Consider the following 20,349-nt stretch of genomic DNA (forward strand, 5'->3'; position numbering starts at 1 on the left):
ACAAGAAATTCGTTATTTATTGATCCTTAGGAGGTTCTAAGTTTAGCTAGGGAAACTGTGGTGCAAATTTAATTGAGTAGTAAATGCTATTCAATCTATTCATAGTTTTGGAATTTGCACACCTCTGATTATTAGCTTTTGACTCGCATTTCAGAGCTTTTGTTAATTCATTAATCATCAGAGGCTAGAAAACAGCTAACACTTTTACCGGTTACATAAAGTAAGGGTATTTCGTATGCTGTGTGGCAGGCGAAAAAGTGTAGATACCACTTCATTTGTATTGCTGCCCTTTCGACGTCTTTCACTGTTTTTGCCGAGAAGGAGTACCAAAAATTGAAGCAAGCATACTACTTAACATGTCCCTAGACAAAAGTCGTCACGTGGTCGCCTCTCTCGACAGCCGGCACTGGCAGAGAGCAGCACAGTTATGAACACTAAAGACTGCTCGAGGGAGTAACATCACTTTTGCACACTTTGGGTTGGCAGCAGTTGGCCCTGGCTGCACAAGTGCCATTTTTCCACACGGAGCCAGTCACCCTCACATCTGAACATTGATAAAGCTGTTAATGAAAGCACGTTTTCAGTAACATATTGCCATACTTATTTGAATGTAGTCCGCCATTATTGTTACTGTGGAGCTTTCTCCTGTAGAACAGGAAAGGCCAGTTCAATATTAGCAAGAGCAGTGAATTTTTATTTTCATTGGCTATGAAAACATGCTGCATTTCAGAGAAGGCCGAAACCTTGTGTAATGAATTTGCTCCCAAAATTTTTATAAATTTCTTTTTTTGGGTGGAAAGTGTGCATATTGTGCAACTAAATGCTGTGGATGTTACATCTGTGGGTGCCTCTGTTTGCAATACAGGGCTGGGCAATCTGCGCCAGCATGCAGGGCTACTACCAGAAAGCCTAATCTGGGCCTTTGTCGTCCAGCTGAGCTCGGTGTTGCGCACTATTCATGCGGCTGGCCTGGCGTGCCGCTCCTTTGAGCCCTCCAAGATCTTGGTCATGGGCAAGTCGCGCCTGCGTCTCAATTGCTGTGGCATAATAGACGTACTCACATTCGACTCTGCTGTCCCCAGCTCCAAGGCGCTGGTGCCTCACTACCAGGTGAGAACGGACCTGTCTGGGCAGTGGGGACTGAGGCAATTAACTTTTGACTGTACGCAGTAGAATTTCGGTGATATGAATTTGCTGATGACCCGAATTCGTGGAATTCCTCAGCTGGGCTGCGTTGTGTGCTATGTCCAGAATTCCAGATGTTCTGAAAAATGTGCCCTGCCACTACGGATGATACAAATACACAAGCCGCGACGGCAACTTTACGCACTATGCAATGCCCGCACACAATTCATTCCGCCATCACCACTCGCAGTATGCACAAGGAGCAGCGGGTTGCAGCGTTACGAGACCCGTGCATCGTGCGCAGTTTGCAGTGGCACGCTGCCAACGCAGCGTTGACTCCATAATCACCGGCCGCACAGTAGTGTTCGCAAAGAGCAGTTTGTAGCCCCTAAAATCACTGATGTCTCAGTTGCCAGTTGTGCTGTATTCACCACAAGCAGGATCAAGTAGTGGCAGTAAATAAATACCCTCAGCAATAAGCAAATCTATGTGAATTTTCTCAAGGCAGAAAGGTATGCTAGTTGATGTCTCATGATTAATTAAAAAGATAGGACACATTTTTCATGCTCCGCATGCATTTTTATTTGTGCTTACCTGCGATATTCGTATCTCTAAGAGCTTACTTTTCTTTAGCTTTGGCTGGTTCTGACGCTGTGAAGAAGTGGCATGTTACTATCACACCATTGTGGTTGCTTATAATTTTTAGGGCACATTTACAGAAACTCAGGTGGTCCGATTTAACAGGAGGCCTCCGTCATATCATCTCTTATAGCTGTAGCACTGTATTGCATTTTTAAGGGGACTAGAAGCTGAATTCTAAGTACCCAGCTTTTTGGGGGGAGCAATAGAAAGCAGAGAAATAACTTGAGTTAATGACATTCTAGTGGAACTAAAGAAGAAATGAGCATGGGCAGGACATGTGCAAAGAAAGGCTAACCGATGGTTGCTTCGGTTAGGTGGGCAGATGAGGTTAAGAAATTTGCAGGGGTCAAGTGGATGCAGCTAGCACAGGACTGGGTTAATTGGAGGGTTAATTGGGAGAGGCCTTCATGCTGCAGTGGGTATAGTCCAGCTGATGATGATGATGATGGGAATTAATTGGAAATTTAGCTTGTAAGATACTTGATTCCACAAAGGTTTTGTATGAATGATGTAGAAAGTTCTTACTAAGAATGTTTTAATTGAAGAATGTGCCCATTTTTGTGTATCTTGAGGCTTGAAATCAGAAGCAGTAAGTGCAGCGGATATCTGCAAAAGTGGTTTACCAAAAACTATTACAAATCTCATCCTTCTGACTGCACATAGACTGATTTAGTATGGAGTAACATCCATTCAAGTTTTCGCACCCAGAGCTGTTATGGCACGGTGAAATACGCCTTTGTCAAAAGCTTTATGAAAAGGTAGAAAAAAATGTAAAACACTGTGGTCTTGTCTAGTTAGGAAAGCTTAGATCTACTTGATTGGTAATGCAAAAGGAGTGTTCCTCTTTATTGAAGGGTGCACTGAGGTACGACAATATGATAAATACTCGTGGAAAAAAAAAAGAAAAAAGAAAAAAAAAACTTGCACTTGCAACAAATCACTATTTTAATGAGATGTGCCACATGCATAGATACTACACTGATAATGGCAAGGTTCCTCTGCATTTTGATACATTAGCTTGTTTCATGCAATTTTCAGTGCTGCCAAGTTAAATATACAAATCCTTACAAGGAAGGAATGTTTTTATCGTCTAAAATTTTTCATTTAAAGGGCCACTGTCCAAGGAAGGACCTTTTAAGCAAAGGAGCCCAGTGTTTCGGTCAGCTACCGAAGATAGTCTGTGCAAAATGCTACAGTGACATGCGCGCCGCAAAGCAACGAAAATACAAATCAAAGCTCTCTCATGCTCTTCTTCGGGAAGCCAGCTTCCCCGTTTTCTGCGCTGACCCGTCGAGCCACAGTAATCACATACTTCCAGAGAACGACGTCCATTGGTCCGTCTCGCTGACTGACGGGAGAAGGATGGGTGTCTACCTCTCGCTGCGCGCTTTTCCCTCGCCCGTTTTTTTTTTATTATTATTATTTTGCGCTCGCGGAGTGCCACGCCCCACCTCCCGCCAAACGCGGAGGAGGAATGGGAATTTGTCTTGCGGAGGCTAGACGACATCGGGCAGGAAAGTGAAAAACCTTCGCGAGGGAACGAAGGGAGAGAAGCATGACAGAATCGGGTGATTGCGGTGGCTGTAACTGCGTTATTAGTTACTCTTTTCAAAAACATTTTGCGGCCTTGCATTCTAGGGGCGAAGTCTCACAGTCACCGGGGAAGAAAATATTTTCGACCGGGGGGTGGACAGTGGGCCTTTAACATAGTACAGTATGAGTGCAAAAGCATGGGAAATGCATTTACACTGATTTGTTTGCAGTTGACACGATTTTTTAGTATGGCAATGTCGACGCTCACTCACGTCAGAGATTGTTAACTCATGGAGCTCGCCATGAAACACTCCTGATAACAGAGAAACTAGATAACAGGTGTTTGCTGTCGGAATTCTAAGCGCAAGTGAGCATAGCTGTAGCCGGCAGAAAGTTCGATGGGTGGATGAGATCAGAAAGTTTGCTGGGATCAGGTAGATGTAGCTGACACAGGATCGAATTAACTGGAGGGATATAGGGCTTATAGGGTTTAACATCCCAAAGCTGTTCGGGCTATGAGGGATGCCGTAGAGGAGGGCTCTGAAAATTATGACCGCCTGGGGTTCTATACAGTGCATTGGCATTGCACAGTTTGTGGACGCCCTGCTCTTCACCTCCATCAAAAAGCGGCAGCTGTGGCCGGGGTTCGATCCCATGATTTTGGGTTCAGCAGCCATGCACCCTAACCACTCAGCCCCTGCAGTGGTGTATAGCTGTTGTTGCTGATGGTGATACCATGCAGCAGGGCATTGCGGCAGTATGTAGGGTATGCTTAGTGTTTTAAGGTGTGGTCGTAGCTTGTGCATTCCTATAATTTGTAGTGGCACGGGAGAATGTTCAGAGCGTTCGGAATCATTCACAATCTACGCTGTGTACTCCGGCCAGGGAACTTCACAAATTCATATCGTCCATGATAATATATCAAGCTTCTACTGTGCTTACAATTGCTGTGCTGGGTAGTGCTCATAAAAGGGAAAGCAGTGAGAGTGTGCAGCGTGTGCATTGACTAAATTGGCGCAGTTGACTGTTCTTTCGCTCCTGTTTTTTTTTGTATACTACAGCTTCAGTGTGCGGACACATAGCTGCACACACTGCTTAAGCACAAGCACTCTGCCGAGAACAGAGCAGCTGCTGTAAGGTTTGGTTTTGCTGTGCAAGAGTGCAGTGATAGTGTTTCCGAGACGAGGTCATGACACACCTGTAAAGTGGACTGAGCGCAAAACCTGTGGAAACATTTCTTTCAGGTCATGTCCTGTCTTGTCTAAACCAATAAGTGTAGCTTTGCTTATCACTTGAAGCTGTACTGTTGAAGTTCATTGCATATAAAAGGGTAAAGGGGGTACGCCTCAGTTCGCAGGTCGAGCCAACCCTCCCCACTCCTTCACCTACTTTCTTGTCGCCCACTTTCCCCTCCCCAGCTTTTCTTCGGAAGCAAAAGCGTATTTAAACCCCTGCCAGTGATGATCGCTTTGCCCAGACGAAGACCTTGTCGAAACGTTGGCTCAGCCTGTGAACTGAGGCGTACCCCCTTTACCCTTGTTTAGTGCTCCTTCATACCGTGTAAACTATCTTCTTCCTCTCGTTTTACCTGGATTGCAGACAAAATTGGCATAAGGGAAAATAAGTGAAAGCTTGTGTTGTGAAAACTTGACTGTAAGGCAAAAAAAAAAATGTGTGTAATGTTACCAGTGTCAGTTTGTAATGATGCTATGTTTTCCTCCTTTTGCACTGTCTTCCAAGTGATCTATAATAGGTATCGAATGCCCTCTTTGCTGCCCAGAGGGTTGAAAAATTGCTAGGAGCCTTATAGTACCAAGCACTGAGCTTAGATTTTTAGATTTAAAAAATTCAAGGGGTGCACTTATGCCTCCTTATGTGCTTGAATGCGAAAGCACACAGCGGCACCTTGCATTGACTTGGGTTAGGGCTATAACTAATGTCACAAGTCATGCATTGTCATTTTAAGGTGTTACAGCCAATTACTCAAGGCTGCGTTCGGTATGGCTTGTTACATGGATTCTAGATCGGATTTTTGGCTGTGACTAATAATATGTAATGCCATTAAGGCATAGCCAAATATTCATATCTGGATTCGGTATTTTGTCTTTTCTTTTTCTTTTTTTTGGCTTGTTATGTGTATTGTGTTAGATTGGCTTTGGATCTATCTTTTTATCACTCATTCCAAGGACAGTCACTTTTTATGCACGCTACTGATGAGCAAAGAAATGCTTTCACATTAAAGTAATCTTTAGGATATTTGTGGGCCCAGCATTGTTTCACTAGAGTTCATGCAAAATTCTTTAGTGCAGGTTCTTTGACCATACTTTAACAATGCTCAGGATTGACAAGGTGGCACACATTCTGTCATTCCAGCTTCGTGCACTAAAATTCTGAGGGAGGGACCATGCCTTGCAAACACTGCTTACTCTAGAACATGGTGGCAAAAATGTACAGGCAGCAGCAGCATGGATACCGTGTTCCTAATGGAGCCGCTATATGAAGATTCTGCATTACTGGTTCAGAAGCATGCTTTTCGAGTGCTTGAGGTCATCTTGCTCATTTGTAGTCACAGTTATCGCTATGTTCAAATACTGTATCTTGTAACACCAGGAGAATTAGTCTACATTGGTGAGCATTAGAGGGCACTTGCTACAGAGAACGTAGCGTAAAAACTGTACTAACGAGATGAAGCCCTAGCAATGCATCACTACTGCAGGCCATATGGGCAGAGATTGAGGGCATATGTGTGTGTATGAAATTGCGGACATGGGGTATTTTTGCAAGTGACATGGCCAAACGCTGATAGCGGATTGTGACGTCACGGGACCACATGACATGGCAGGAGCTGCCAACTTGGAGATATTTTGAGATGGGAGGCTGAAGTGGCAGTCAAAATCACTGGTAGCCTTGGTTCCCAAATCGGACACTCTGCCGTCTTTACACGATTGCAAGACGACTCGAATGTAAATCGACCCTCCCAAATTGCATGTCCCAAAAAAAAAAAAATAAATAAAAAACACATCGGGGGATGCTTTCGACGGCAATAATTTATTGCCTGGCTCTACTACTCGTCTTCGAATTTTAAAAAAGGGGGTCGACTTACAATCACGTAAATACGGTACTCCTAAGCTACGCGGGCATGTTGCATGGCTTGGTTAAGGAGGGCTTTATATCAATGTTGCGTGGTCATTTGCATAATGTGTGGGTAAGATCCAGTGTCATAGCACTACATCTAGTTAACAGTGGAATGAATTCAGAAGTGGACTAAGAAACTGCGAGACAGCTCATTTCGAATGACAGAATCGTAGTTTAAAATGTGTGTTGAACTGATGTCGAAAAAATGGTGTCAGTTTAACAAGCTGAAGTGGCAGATGTGATTTGACTGCCATAAGAACTATCTAAATCATATAAAGCGTACAAGAAAAAAACAAAAACAAAGTCTGAACGTCCAGAATATCTCTGTGCGAGTTGGTAAGAACCTAATCAAACCTGCTTGGGCATTTTTGTCGAGTTGCCAAGTGCAAGCGCCATAGATTTCTTGGAGGCTTCATTCTTACTTGTGTACGCTCCATTTCAGGATTGGGAGTCTGTGCTTTGTGTGTGGATAAGACATACTGAAGTACCTTTTCTTGCGTGTTTGGGGGGTAGCAAAGAAGTAAGCGTGCCAAAAACATTGCAGCAAGAAGACTTGGTTGCTCTAGGCAAACTGGTTCTGGCCCTTGCTTGCAACACCATGGCTGCAATCCAACGGGAAAATCTGCAGCAGTCTATGGAGCTGGTGTCACGGAACTACTCAACCGACCTTAGAAATTTGATCTTGTGAGCAATTCACCTCTCCCTCTTTCTTTTTTTTTTTTTTCGTTGCCTGTAGATGACAGGCACATTAAATTGTTGCAATTTTTTTTTACATTCTGCACTAGACATAAAACCTCTCAAAATTTCCCATGCCCAGTATATAGTTTTCTTTGGAATTTACTCTCCAGTTTAGTTTTGGCTTCAGTTTTGCCTGCGAAATTGTGTCTGTGGCATCACAGGTATGATTCATGTGACCTTATGCATTTACGTGCTCAACCCTGCTTGTGATGTCACAGGAAAGATTTGGCTGCTGAACTGGAACTGAAACTATACATGGGAAACAAAACTCAAATATTAATCACTGACTGTATTTCGGTGAGCTCCACATGGTGGTCAGTGTTTAGCCATGTATTGTGCGTCATTTCATTCCAGAAATAGAGCATGCAACAGAAACTATAATGCTTCCACCCCTCTGTAGAAGCTCTGCTCAGAAAAACCCTGGGGACCTTGAGTGTAGAGTGGTGGCAACATCAAATCCATTTCACTTCACTACTTATGTATCAGCCTGCTACGGCCGGTTTTCTTACTTGACATTTTTTATGTACCTGATTTGCTTACATTGATGTTAGATCAAACACTTGATTGAATTGGATAATTTTTAAGCAGGTTCAGTGAGTGTAAGACACTCTTTGCTGCTGACGTAGTCAGGAGAAGTGATACTTAGCTGGAGGTTCCTAATGATCACACCAAATTTTTATTTGTTAATTTGCTGCAATTTTTGCATGTTGAAGGCTTCATTATGAAGCTCAATTTTTTGATAAGATGGATAATTGTTTTTTGGCCCATAACAGAGCAGAGCATAGCACTTGCTTCAGCGCATTTCTAAAGTCAGATGTGGTGCTTTAGCATTGGCTACTTCGAGATATAGCTTGGGGGCAAAGATGTCGAGCTTGCTTAATAGAAGAACCGAGTAGCCTAGACAAAAAGAAGTAATGAAAGGTTATGGCAGAACAACAGCTTTAAGAAGAGGAAGAAAAGAGGCACCATAGCAAAAGAGTAGAGTAAAGAGTGCTTTCAGAAGCTAATGTGCTAGGAAGCTAATTAAAAATAATTAATTAATAAGGGCACCATTTCTGCTTTTTTTTGCATTGACATTGTGCGCTCAAATCGACTGCATGTAAAGCAGTATGTTGGAGCTGTGTTTTAAATCAACAAGAAGGTAAAATATCAAGCGCTGGGTAATTGCTCAGAAATTATGATTTTTGCAATTATTGTAAAGAAATCCATGCACTGGAGAGGGCTGCAACTGCTATGCATTCAAGGCAATTTTTTATGCAATGGGCTGCATTTTTGTTTACACATTTGTTTTAAGGAGCATGCAGCTTTTTTGTGTGTAGATGCCTCGGAAAATTGAGAAATGCCTCTCTGTTTGTGTGGCCCAGGTACCTGTTGTCCCCACCTCCTCGTACGCACAGTATTAATGACATAATGCCAATGATTGGGGCTCGGTTCTACACTCAACTGGACGCAGCACAAATGCGGAGTGATGTCATTGAAAATGAGCTGGCAAAGGTAACTTCAATCGTGCTCACTTTAGAAAACTTCGTTGTTTGGATAAAAATGATTGGGTTCGATCGAGCTCTGGTGTTTGTGCAATTGTGTATTGTTCCCTAGAACTCTCCCAATCTCCTCAAACTATTACTAAACCAATTTGGAAACATTGCTGAGGCCATTGGAATTGATTGTGTGTTCGTGAAGCTTTCAGACCGTGCCTGATGTCTGATGTTCATCACATCTGATGGACAGGTACATTTTCAGCCTATCTTTTGCAGAGTAAACCAGTTTCTAAAAACAAGAATTTATTTCTGCCGCATGCTAAAGTGCCGCTACAGGTTTACTATGAGTGTACATACTGAGGGCCTGCAAAAGCAGTTAAAATTTGAAAAATTTGGCATAGTTGTGGCTTTGTAGCCATTGTTTTTCCATGGCCATTACATCCTAAAAGTGCTTTTTTCAAGTTGACATACAAAGTTTGGATTGCACTTTTTGCTTATGTTTTTCATTTACAGGAAGTGGAAAATGGAAGGCTCTTCAGGCTGCTTGTGAAACTTGGCACAGTCAGTGAAAGACCAGAGTGAGACACAGCTTACTGTTTGCTCCTTTCCTTTTTTTTTTTTTTTTTAATATGCTTGTACAGGTGTATCATATAAAGTTTAATGCCGTTTACATACTGTAAACCTCACTCACCAACTTTGTTGATATGTAATATACTAGGTTGACTGTGCCTCTTGAAGATTACTCTTAGATTGCAGCTGAAAAAAAGCAGCTCTGTAAGAGGGTTTTTAATGTTAAAAAAAAACTGCTAAATTAAGGGAAGGGGGGAGGGGGGGGGGTAAGCTTGGTTATTAGTGTAAAATTGTGTTGCAGGCAACTAATGTGATCTAAAAATGTTGCTACATTTGAATGTAAAGAAATATCTACAATGTGCAATGGTACAATGTACAGTGGTAGAACCTCTCTGCAGTAAACGTGCACAGGGCAGGGAAAAAATCTTTACTGTATTGGTGTTGTTACTACTATATCAATTGGTAATTTTGAGAAGCTCTCTGGTAATTTGACTGCTTACTATGCACATATAACAAACAGCATTTGTTTAGACAAGAAAAACTTCTCTAAAGCCTTCTATACTACTCTAGTTATCTCCATTATATAAATGGTTTTAGTTACGATGTTTCATGTGAGCATTGATTTTGTCGATCTTGTAAAGTACCATATATGCATGGATATGGCGTGGCCATGAAGTCCATATGAAAACGAAAGCTTTTCGTAAATGTGTTGTTGTCTTTGGCGGCAGCTTGTGTCTCGTTTAAGAAGAAGAAATTTTTAAATTATTGTAGACAACTAATTTAATTACAAGTTTTCGTCTTTTAAAAATGCAATAGACGTTATCATACATAATTTATTGTGTGGTATTCGCCTAACACTGCTAAATAATTTGTGAAGGAATTTCTTTTTGATGCCGTTTTGGTTTTACTTGCATCAACAAATATCTGGCTCCAATGCCCACTGAATGCATAGGTCACATGACCCATAAAATAAGCTGCAGTATAACCTATGCTACATCATTTGATATCATTTCAATATTAAAACTGTGTATCAATGATTGTATTGCAGATTTCTTTTTTTTTTTTTTGCATTATGTGACCTAAACGCACCTTGTGCATCACAGCAATCATTTGGTTCAGGAAACCGAAACAGCATTAAAACGAAATTCAATTACAAGTTATCTAGCTGTTCTATGCAAATAATTTGTGGTGAACCATGTATTCTAATGTCTTAATGTGTCATTTGAAATCGGAGATTGTGCAGCTGAATTTAGCTTTTTGTTGTCCTAGAGCATGCAACGCAATGAAACATTGGAAAACTCCCATGCTGCCGCTGTTTTGCACTGACGGTGGTACGGTCGTTTGCCCCCTTTTTCTTCATTCTCTTCACCTCACTGCTCTCTACTGTCTTCTCCTTTTCCTTTCCAGCCATCCAAGCTGCCTTCTTTGCACGTTTGTAGCCAGGCGTTCTTTTTTTTTTTTTTCTTCTTTAATGCCATGTTCTTTAATTCGTGACCCCAAAGCCTTTGAAAAATTGTCTTTGTTGCTAAAATTTGAGTACCGATCTCTTTGAAGCTTCTCTGGGTTTTGCTACCATTTTCATTTTCGTATGTGAAGGCCTGAATCTTTCAAAATATGCATTCCGTCTCCTACTCTGGCTTTCCTTTCTAGGGAGCCAGTGGCTGCAAGGCATTCTGCTGTGAGAGGGTGATTTATAATAATTATAAATTTATGTTGTGCCACTGTGGTCTTTGTAGTCTTACTTGTTTAACGGCTGTGGAAACAAGTGGGTGGTTCTATCTTACTTATTTCATTTGCAGTATTAGAAGGCAGTGCTGGCATATGGTGTCTTATTCACATCTTTTCCAGTCGTTCAGGAGACGAATGCTGAGCATGGTGATACTGTCTTTACAGATTTATGTCAAATACTTAATTTTATATACACTGAATTGGGCGCAGCTGTTTGATTGTGCTCAAGAACTGATTTCTTGTGCAAACCCTAAATATTTAGGATGTTAAGTTGAAGGGGAATCGGATTCTAATCTTAATAAAGTACAGTCGATCCTAGATATATTGAACTCAAAGGGGATCAATATATTGATAATCTGAAATATAAATTATGTCAGCACGTAAGCTTATCTATAACCCCCCAAAAAAATCCTGCAGCAATGGACTGCCCACAGGAATGTCAGCACGTCACTCGCTGGAAGTTGCTAGGCCTAGCTCACTTTGCATCAGTGCCACAGCAGACAGTACTTTGGGAAATGCTGCTTGTCTGATAAGAGGTCTTAATTCTGTTATCACTGCGCAATAAGCACAATGATATCTAAACTAAATGTGGGGTGCAGTTGATACCTGCAGTAAAGCAGACACCGCACGTGTCGTCTCAAGCCTTCGGTAAGCTAGGCTGTCCTCGCCGCATGACAACGGTACATAGGACGCCAGCTTCCCCCAATAACAGCTGTGTTGTGTTGAAAATGTACACCGCACCAAAGGCTACCCTCAACCACACTCTACGTTGACCTCATCATGGCAGGTTTACAAGTCTAGTGCTGCCAGCAAGTGATTGAGGCCACATGACCCGGCACTGCTTTGGGCACGAAATGTATTGCGAGAGCACCTTCAGGAGAAGTACGCTTGCAGGGATGCAGTGAGCAATTCATTGTAGCAAATGTTCCTTTTCCTGGGAGCTCAGATAACTCGAACATCACTGATGGGAGCTTTGGGGGGATATTTAGAATGTTCTATGTACGCAATAATTTGATATATCTAGGTTCAGTATACCCATAGTCTGCTGTATAACTTCTAAAGGACACAACATCTCTTCAAATACTGCAAAGTTACAGTGAGCAGAGTCGTTCTTTTACTATGCTTTACACTGGTAGGACAAAAAGGCCATTAAACCAGAGTCCACTAAGTCTTTTGCATAAAACTTTGTGATAGTAGTTGTATGCTGGGTGGCAGTTTAATTGCACATTTCCCTTCTGAACCAACTGAACTGAACTGACCTGGGCTGCTCGCATTGCAGGTTTCATCTGGATACTTCCTGGTCCGAAACTGGCGACCGGTATATGCTGAAGCTGTTTAGAGATTACCTGTTTCATCAAGTAACGAAAGATAACAGGCCTTGGATTGACATGGCTCACGTGGTGCAGGCATTAAATAAGGTATGTACACAGTGGCTTCTTTGTGCCTTTCCTTGCTTCAAATTGGGCTGAAAACTGACACAGATGTAGACATTTTCTGGAGGGCTTAAGGAGGGCGGGGTTTGGAAGGGAGGTCACCTGGGGCTCAAGAGGAAGCTGAATTGTTTTTGGGGACCCTGTGAAATTCAAAAATTGATATGTATGAAACTTATTGGTACAGTCGAACCTTGCTATAACGAACACGGATATAGTAAATTATCGAATACAACAGACTAAAATGAAAGTTTGGTTGGTCTATGGTTTATTTATGTGGGAGTTCTTTCTGTATAATGAAACAAAAATGTCAAAATTTTATGCTAGATCGGTTATAATGAAGCAGTTCTTTTGCATTAAAATGGCAAAAAAAAATGCATAAAAGAGCCAAAAAAAAACATAAGAAACACAATTTTTCAGTCAGTCGAATCTCCTGCCACAGAAGTGTGTATCGCGTGCGCGTTATCTAGTGGCGGCGACAAAAGCTAGAATCAACTGCCCATGTCCTCTGAGATCACACCTCCACGCGCGGTGATCTCTGAGGTCATGAACGAGCCATAGCCAGACTGTAGCGTTGCCGCCACCACTGCTCTCTTCCAGCCGTGCAACGGCTGACAGGCATGTGACTGACATGTCATCACCATTGCGTCATCATAGCGTGAGCCCCTGCTGTGCCTCTGCCACTGCAACCGAACCGTGCACGCGCGCTACACTCCCCGAGTCCATTGACTCCATCGCTCAAATTGTGCGCGGAGGCAACATCTCTCCTTAGTATTCCTTTTTGCTCTCCAATGCAGAACGAAACGCGAGATTTCATGTTTATACCAAGCTTTTAATTAAAACATTGTGCATTTTTGCACCTTTGTGAAGTCCATATTAGTGCGCATTTTGTTTCGTTTTATCAAACTTATTTACAGGAATTTAAGCACGCACTTTTATAACGAATGTTGGATATAACGAACAAATTTTTGCGCCCCGTACTACTTTGTTATAACAAGGTTCGGTTGTATAGATAGCATGCCAAGTCCTTTAGTGCTAGTATTTAGAAAGCTGACATAATCGCCACAACATTGTTTAGGTTTCTTCTTGCAGCACTAAGGATACTGGGAATTGCATAGAAAATTGGTGATGACGTCCTAATCGGTCAGTTTTTAAATTAATGCTGCCTTTGCTTGCGACCTGCTGTGCGTCGTAGGATGCTGCCGAGCAGTCTGCTGTCTTTATCATTGATGGCATTTGTTTTCTTGCTTCCAACGATCATTTCTGCTTTGGAAATGTACTTTCACTGTAGGTGTCATGTTGCCCTCTGCCTATACTCTGCTTCATACATCAGGTGCAACGCAGTGAAAGCTACGCAAGTAGTCCGCAAGAAAGAAAAAAAAAAGCGTATCACTATGCGTTCGTTTTGTGGCTGAGTGGTTTCTGCGGAAATGGGCTCTATTCCGAGCATACACGTTTGCAATAACTTGCTTCACGTGCCTGGATATCTTCGCATTACGGATCTTGTAGAAAAACTCCGCTTCGAAGGCAGTCGAGGTCGCTGCGTTGGATGCCATTTTCTCAGAGAGAGATGCGCAGTGCAGAGGGCACAGCTGGCAGGCTTGTGGGGCAGCGAAAACGCAACACGAACGAAAAGGACAAACAAAACATACAAATTCACTGAATCCGATCCTTTCTCCCTAAAAAAGGTGCTTGTTATGAAGTTGATAGCAGATGTAAGATGTATTAAGCTTGCAGAGAAAGCAACTATCATTTCCTCTCGTCAAGAGCAGGCACTATTTTTTTTGTCGCGGATGTGGGGAGCGCGAACAAGAGCTCTAGCTTTGGCAGTGTTGCACTTGATGTATGGAACGGAGTATAGTGCTGCTGTGCACTGCAGAGAAGCCTATATACACTGTCGGTATCTTATTCGGTGATTGCATCGCAATTTGCAAATGCCAGCACAAAAAAAAAAAAAAAGGCTTTGCATGCCTTACCTGCAAGAAGTTTCACATATTTAATTTCTTCCAGGTTTGTTGAATTTTAAAATGTCTTCAGTTACCCTCTAAACAAGGAGACTCCAGGACGTTATGGGGCATTTTGGATTAATAACTGCATTACATTGTTTAGAGTAGAAGTTCATATGGCGAATTCCACTGGTCAATCCAGAGCAACTTCTTTTGCCTGGCAGCAGGGAGTGCATGTTCTGGCTGGACTCTGGATCAGGTTTCTGAGTTCCGTTGATCATTTCAGAACATCTCGTTCGATTTTAAAATCCTCTGCTTGATTCACCTCAAAGGAGCACACATTTAGCTGGAAGGTCCCATCAGTGTTATGTTCGGGTTTTTCTTTGTTTAGCTTGGTTCGAGATGTCATTTGTTTTAATTTCTGACCTTGATGCTACACATTGTCAGTCAGCCAATTTGACTATATAGTAGTTGAATAACCTCGAAGAGCTGGACTAGCAATGATAGTGAATTGTATGCCTTGAAAGTTATTGAATTGCCTCACAGGCAATAAAAATCGTCAGCTACATCAACACCACAGGATGCAGTGACTTGGTCAAGGAAGTATGCATCCATATGGGTGCTATGTATCCACCTGTTCCCAGTGTTTAAAGTATTGGTTGCTTTTAGCCATGGAGCATGACAAAATGTAGTACATCTTTCTCACAAGCTAACTGCATGCTACGACTGAATTGTACCGTCTTCACTTGAAGCTTTGTTGAAAAAAAGGCCAGGGCTGACTTCAGGAATGGGTTGCGAATGACAGCTGCCATCACGCTTCCTGTCTGAGCATATTTATGTTTTACTGGATGATCAGGTTGTAGGCACTCTGTGACAGAGTTCATTGCTTTGCCACGGATTCTGGACTGTGCTCCAAATCGACCAGTGAAATTTTCCATTTGACTTTTTAGCCTCGGGGAAGACCAGTGTGTTTCAAATGCACTGAAGAAACCTGGGTATTTGGACTTCTATCTTTTATTGCCTAGCGTGTGTGCAAAAGAAAAAGAGAGAAAGAGCATGCAGACACACTTCCCCTCGAAAAATTTTCGGATTCAATTAGCAATTACTGGTTTTGTAATGAAATCGTCTACAGTTAACAAAAAGTAGACAGGTGTAGAAGTAAGAGGTAAAGATGTGTTTGGGTTAAAGCACTTGCGAAACCCAAAAAGAACATACCGGAACATTTTTTCTGGGAGCTCCTGCTTTAGGGAGCTCCTGCCCTCTCTGGAGGCAAAGACAAGGAAAGACCAAAAAGGTGCAAGTGTTTGTTCACATCTGCTTTATGTTGCCTTAGAAATGTGTTTTGCTTTGCTTCACTAGTGCAGCTTTTTGTTCAGCCATATGCCCGGCAGGCTAGTCTTAGACATTTTTTTCTTTAATCTTTTGTTTTTGTCACTGCTTGGCAGAGCAGCCTGGGTGAGGCTGGTTTGCTTGCAGGCCTTTTATCGGAACACCGCTCACGTGTGATAGCTTTCGCAGCAAAGTTCTGTTTGTTTGTTTTTCTTTTTACTCTTTTTTCTTCTTTTTACCTTTCTTTCGCTGCCAAAGCTGGACGCTGGCGTGCCCGAGAAAATCTGCCTCATGTCGCGAGACGAACAAAACATCCTTGTTGTCAGCTATGCTGAGCTGAAGCAGTGCCTCGAGTCCTCGTTCAGCGAGTTGCTGTCTGCCACGTCATCGGTGCCTCCTTCAACGTCTCTTCCTCCGCCTTCGGCCAACCAGCATGCTCGGTGACCTCTCAGATTGCTGTCCTCCCCCCCTCTCGTTTACTGCCGCCTGAGAATGCATAAGCGCTCTCTCAAATTGGGGTCTTACCATGCTGCTGGCATACAGTTGTACTTGGTCATTTCAGGTTCTGGGGGTTGACTTCCCATGCCACTCTTGCCACACTAACGAAGCTAGTTTCACTTTGTGTTGACGCAACAATTTTGCTACGCTCATTGGCGTGACAAGTTCTTCTCTCTCTCTCTCGCTCTCTTTTTTTTTTTTTTTTTTTTTTGCCGCAATTTTTTCGAGTGATGAATACTGGCCCTCTGGTCTCTTCTTTCCTTTCTATTTTTTTTTTCTAAGTCTTGACGAACGGTGGCGGTGATTTGCTTTATGTATATTTTCACTATGTAAGGCTACTGAAGGACATGTTCTCTGTTCTCTCAGTTGTGGTTTTTAGTAACCAAAAGTTTGAATGCACATGTGCTTGTTGACCTTATCCAGTTTTGTTATGTTAGTGTTTTAGTAAACGTAGTCACAGGCCCTAGTTACGCAGACCCCTGCGCACAGTCTTGAATTTTGTTTTGTGCTCTTGATCTCTGTTGGGGATATTTCTGTGGCTTTCTCCTTGCTTGGCTTATCTTCCATTGCTCCTTTCGGAGTAGTTTGCCCTGTACTTAAGCCTCAGTAATTGTTGCACACAGTGTCTGCCATAAGTCGAATGCTTGAATAGTCCGTGAATGTAGTGTGCAGAACATTGGTATTAATTAATTGCAGTCCACTTTTCTTTGTCAATAATATTAGCTGAGCCATTTATTTTAGTGTGTGGCACTGTGGAAACAAACTTCATATTGAGGTGCTGGGAGAGCTATAAAGTGCTTTTGCATGTGGAAGGGTAATCTGCTACTTCTGCTGTTGAAATTTTTTGAGCCCGAAGACAAATACCTAAGCTTGTTGAGCACATTTTTGTTATGTATTAAGGCAGCTAACCTCTAGCAGAAGCTAATACCAGAGTTCTTGGCTCCTCTTTGCAAAAGTTATGGGTCAGTTTATTGCTGTCTGCCTGTGGTGGCCAATGTATAGGTCATGCCACTGCATTTGTGCTGTTTGCAGGGTTCATTGCCGGTGGTTAGCACTTCTCGCAGCAGTCTACCGCAGGTGCTTTCGTTGCTGCTTCCTCTTGTGTTGTGTTGTCCTTTGTGAAAGACTGCATTGTGTGCATCTCATTGCCGAGAGCACAAGACGTTGCTGCTTCTGCTGTAAGTCTAGCCAGAATGGCAATCGGTGTTGTAACACACAGGGTTGTATATCCTCTATGTATGTCTTAACTTTGACTGCCCTCCAGCCATGAAGTTTCCGCCATTACACGCCAGCAGCTACAGTTTGTCTGTTGACAGTGGACCGTTGGCTCTGTTGAAAGGGATTTATTTTAAGCATACAAGGCATTTATTTTTTTAAATGTGCTACTGAAGAAGAAAGGGTACCTGAGGCCCTGTGAATACAAAGATGGACAAAAAGAGTTCCAAGGCATGTTTTATGGTTCGATTTTTCAATCGATTTTGTCATGTCTTGAAGACCTCCTTCTTTCGGTTGCAATAACTACAGTAAAGTTGGCTTTCTGAGCGGTCAGAATGAAGTTCTGTTGACGTCAAGGGTAGTTATGCAGCATTGCTCATGTAAATGTTGTATGGACTTTATGACAAATGCTGGTTAACACTGCAGGCCATCAGTCATTTTATTCACTTTGTTGATTGAGGTTCTCATGCTCAGTAAATTGATTTGTGGAATGATTCACATTGAAGTCTGCTCACTGGTATTGTAAGAAGCAGTGGTACGCACGAACCCCTGATCTGTGAATTTGTTAAGGAATTGCGTGTGCAGGTCTTAGTAACAGCACAGTTGCAAGCGGAGCTGTGCGCTTCTGCAGTTGCTTGTCTGGCCAGCTTTCATGGCTTTGTTGATTGACATTTAGTAGTAATAAACTTCTTACCTTATCCTGGTTTTTACCAGCACGCACCTATGTTAGGTTGCTGGAAGTAATGTAGTGTACTACAAGTCGTGCTAAGTGCCATGGAATGTAATTGGCATTATTCAGTGTTACAAAGTGCTCTGTGTGCATGCAGTTAATGTGGCATAACCCTGCAGAAAAAACTTTGTCACTCTGCTTGTGCATGCAGAAAATTGAGCATGTTGTACTTGAAATCTGTTGCCCTTAGTAATGCCAAAGTAGCGAGTGTTCACAGTTCTTCAGCAGTTACTTAACACTTTTCTTTGCTGTCGTTTCATGTTCACGTAGCCCCCTGTGCGGCTGCTTACCGCTTTCTTTTGGTAGGCCTGCCTATGTGATCATGCTTCTGCATCTTGCCCTAATTAACCAGGCACTTTGGTTGCTGACATTGTGGCTTCCATTGAGCATGTCGGAACGTCTTGGTACCTTATAGTTTGAATGTTTGCCTGTAAATATAACTGTACATATACATACAGCACACACAAACACACACACATACCTTTTGTATGCCTTTATATGCATATATACTTATGGAGCCAAACTCAGATTGTGGTACTCACATTATTGGACTCGGTGGGGATCACTGTCATTAATCTCATTTGTAATGCATGCATTTATGTGCGAAGGGGATTGGTATGGTTGTGCAGTGCTTGGTGGCATCGTGTACATAACTCACGTATGTATATGTACATATAAAGGTATGGTATCACATACAAATATATATATATACATACATGGATGAGAGGAGTGTGAGGGATGTTGTAGTGGATTTCAAAGAAACATTTGGTGCAGCGACACGATGCTGCTTCCTGCCATTAACGGAGCCCTTATTATGGTTTTCTGATACATATCCCTGTGTTCCTTCAAAGTGAGTTGCTCTTCAAGCAACATGCCAGAAAGCTCCATATAGAGGCAGCAGTTTCTTGCTGTTATTAATTTCAGTTCCTTGAAGGAAAGTCGGATAGACAGGAGATATTTGAGCATGGCCATTGGTCACATGAAATATGTAGCGTTTCTTGCTGTGATCTGTTTGTACTTCATGCAAGCCAGTGCAAGCAGTCTTAAAACTTCCCATCCGTGCAGTAGACGTAAGTGTGGGTGTCTATTTTGACAGCATCTAACATGTAGTTGACATAGATGTGATGGCTGATTTGTTTAGCGCAGATTATGATGTGTGCTTTCATTCATTCTGCTTGGAGCCAAATTTTTGCATTGCATTGAGCAGTTAGGATGGAATATTCCGGAACGCTTTGGCACGGTTGCTCCTTTGCTGCTGGGGAAAATGCATGTGTTAGCATTTCTTAAGGGCAGCACAGCCTCTACCACACATTCCATGAGAGGTCCTTGCTTGTTATGTCCTGGGGATGTTGCCTCTAATGGTTTTGCTTCCGTTCTGAACATCACAATCGAGCACCTTTTTGGACTTATCCAAACAATGATCTGGTGCTTACTTAAGGGCTCGGTTTATCTTTGCCTGTGAAGCCTCGAGCTCCATTCAGTGCACTGAAGCAAAAAAGTGAAACAATTGCTTTAAAAGTACAAACGTGGTGTGTAATTTTTAGATGAATGTTTGGTTGTGTTGGGTGGATCCTTAAATGGCTTGTATGTTAATGACCATGGAATTCGGTGTTGCTTGGGAAAACGAGTCTTGTGGGTGCATGAGTGCACTGGAATCATTTTGAGGAGGAAGTCTTTGTGCAACGGTGGTATTTTCTAGACAGCGGCTACCATCAGTGATACAAGTCAGCGTGTTGCGTCTGGAGCATGATATGTGATTTGCCGAAATGGATATGAGCATCCCTTCTTTAGACTTCAACAAACCGCACAATGGCAACGCAACACGTGGTAGTTATTAAGAAGGGTATAAGGAAGCGATGAGTTCTGTTTTAGGTGTGTGTCTTTCTACAAATGTATATAAATGGCGATTTTTTGTACAGTTCCTGTAAGAGCTATTTTTATTGGAAAATAAAGGTTAAAAAACCCGTAGATGACTTTTTGACTTGTCATGCTAATAAATAGAAATTGTTTCAGTCACTGAAACCAATTTTATCATGTGCTGTTAGCAGCTGCTTTAGAATTGCTGATAGTGGGCAAAACAGAATTTTGTAAAATGAGAAAGGAGGAAATGGTATGAAAGAGCATGCCTTGCATCAAGACTTTGTGAGAAGACACCTCAGCTGATGTCATTCATTTGACAGTTTTACCCAATCTGATGTTGCAACCCATGTAGCACCACAATGCTAGTAAATTGATCTCTGTTCATCTTGGTC

The 20,349-nt window shown here is 42.3% G+C and overlaps 1 protein-coding gene across 4 annotated transcripts in view; it reads left to right on the forward strand.

Annotated features, from left to right (window-relative positions):
* Window positions 1–20,065, forward strand: part of PAN3 (Poly(A) specific ribonuclease subunit PAN3) — a 40,695-nt gene extending 20,630 nt beyond the window's left edge. For all 4 annotated transcript variants that reach the window (XM_084601524.1, XM_084601523.1, XM_084601525.1 and 1 more), the window contains 6 exons: window positions 866–1,110; window positions 6,980–7,119; window positions 8,538–8,667; window positions 9,165–9,229; window positions 12,229–12,367; window positions 15,913–20,065. In XM_084601524.1, coding sequence (XP_084457650.1) covers window positions 866–1,110; window positions 6,980–7,119; window positions 8,538–8,667; window positions 9,165–9,229; window positions 12,229–12,367; window positions 15,913–16,098 — 905 coding nt within the window. In that variant the 3' untranslated portion in view covers window positions 16,099–20,065. The remainder of the gene's footprint in view (window positions 1–865; window positions 1,111–6,979; window positions 7,120–8,537; window positions 8,668–9,164; window positions 9,230–12,228; window positions 12,368–15,912) is intronic.
* The last annotated feature ends 284 nt before the right edge of the window (window positions 20,066–20,349 follow it).

This window comes from Amblyomma maculatum, chromosome 4 (assembly GCF_055883805.1).
Source record: "Amblyomma maculatum isolate TAMU_Amacu chromosome 4, ASM5588380v1, whole genome shotgun sequence".
NCBI classification, from domain to species: Eukaryota; Metazoa; Arthropoda; class Arachnida; order Ixodida; family Ixodidae; genus Amblyomma; species Amblyomma maculatum.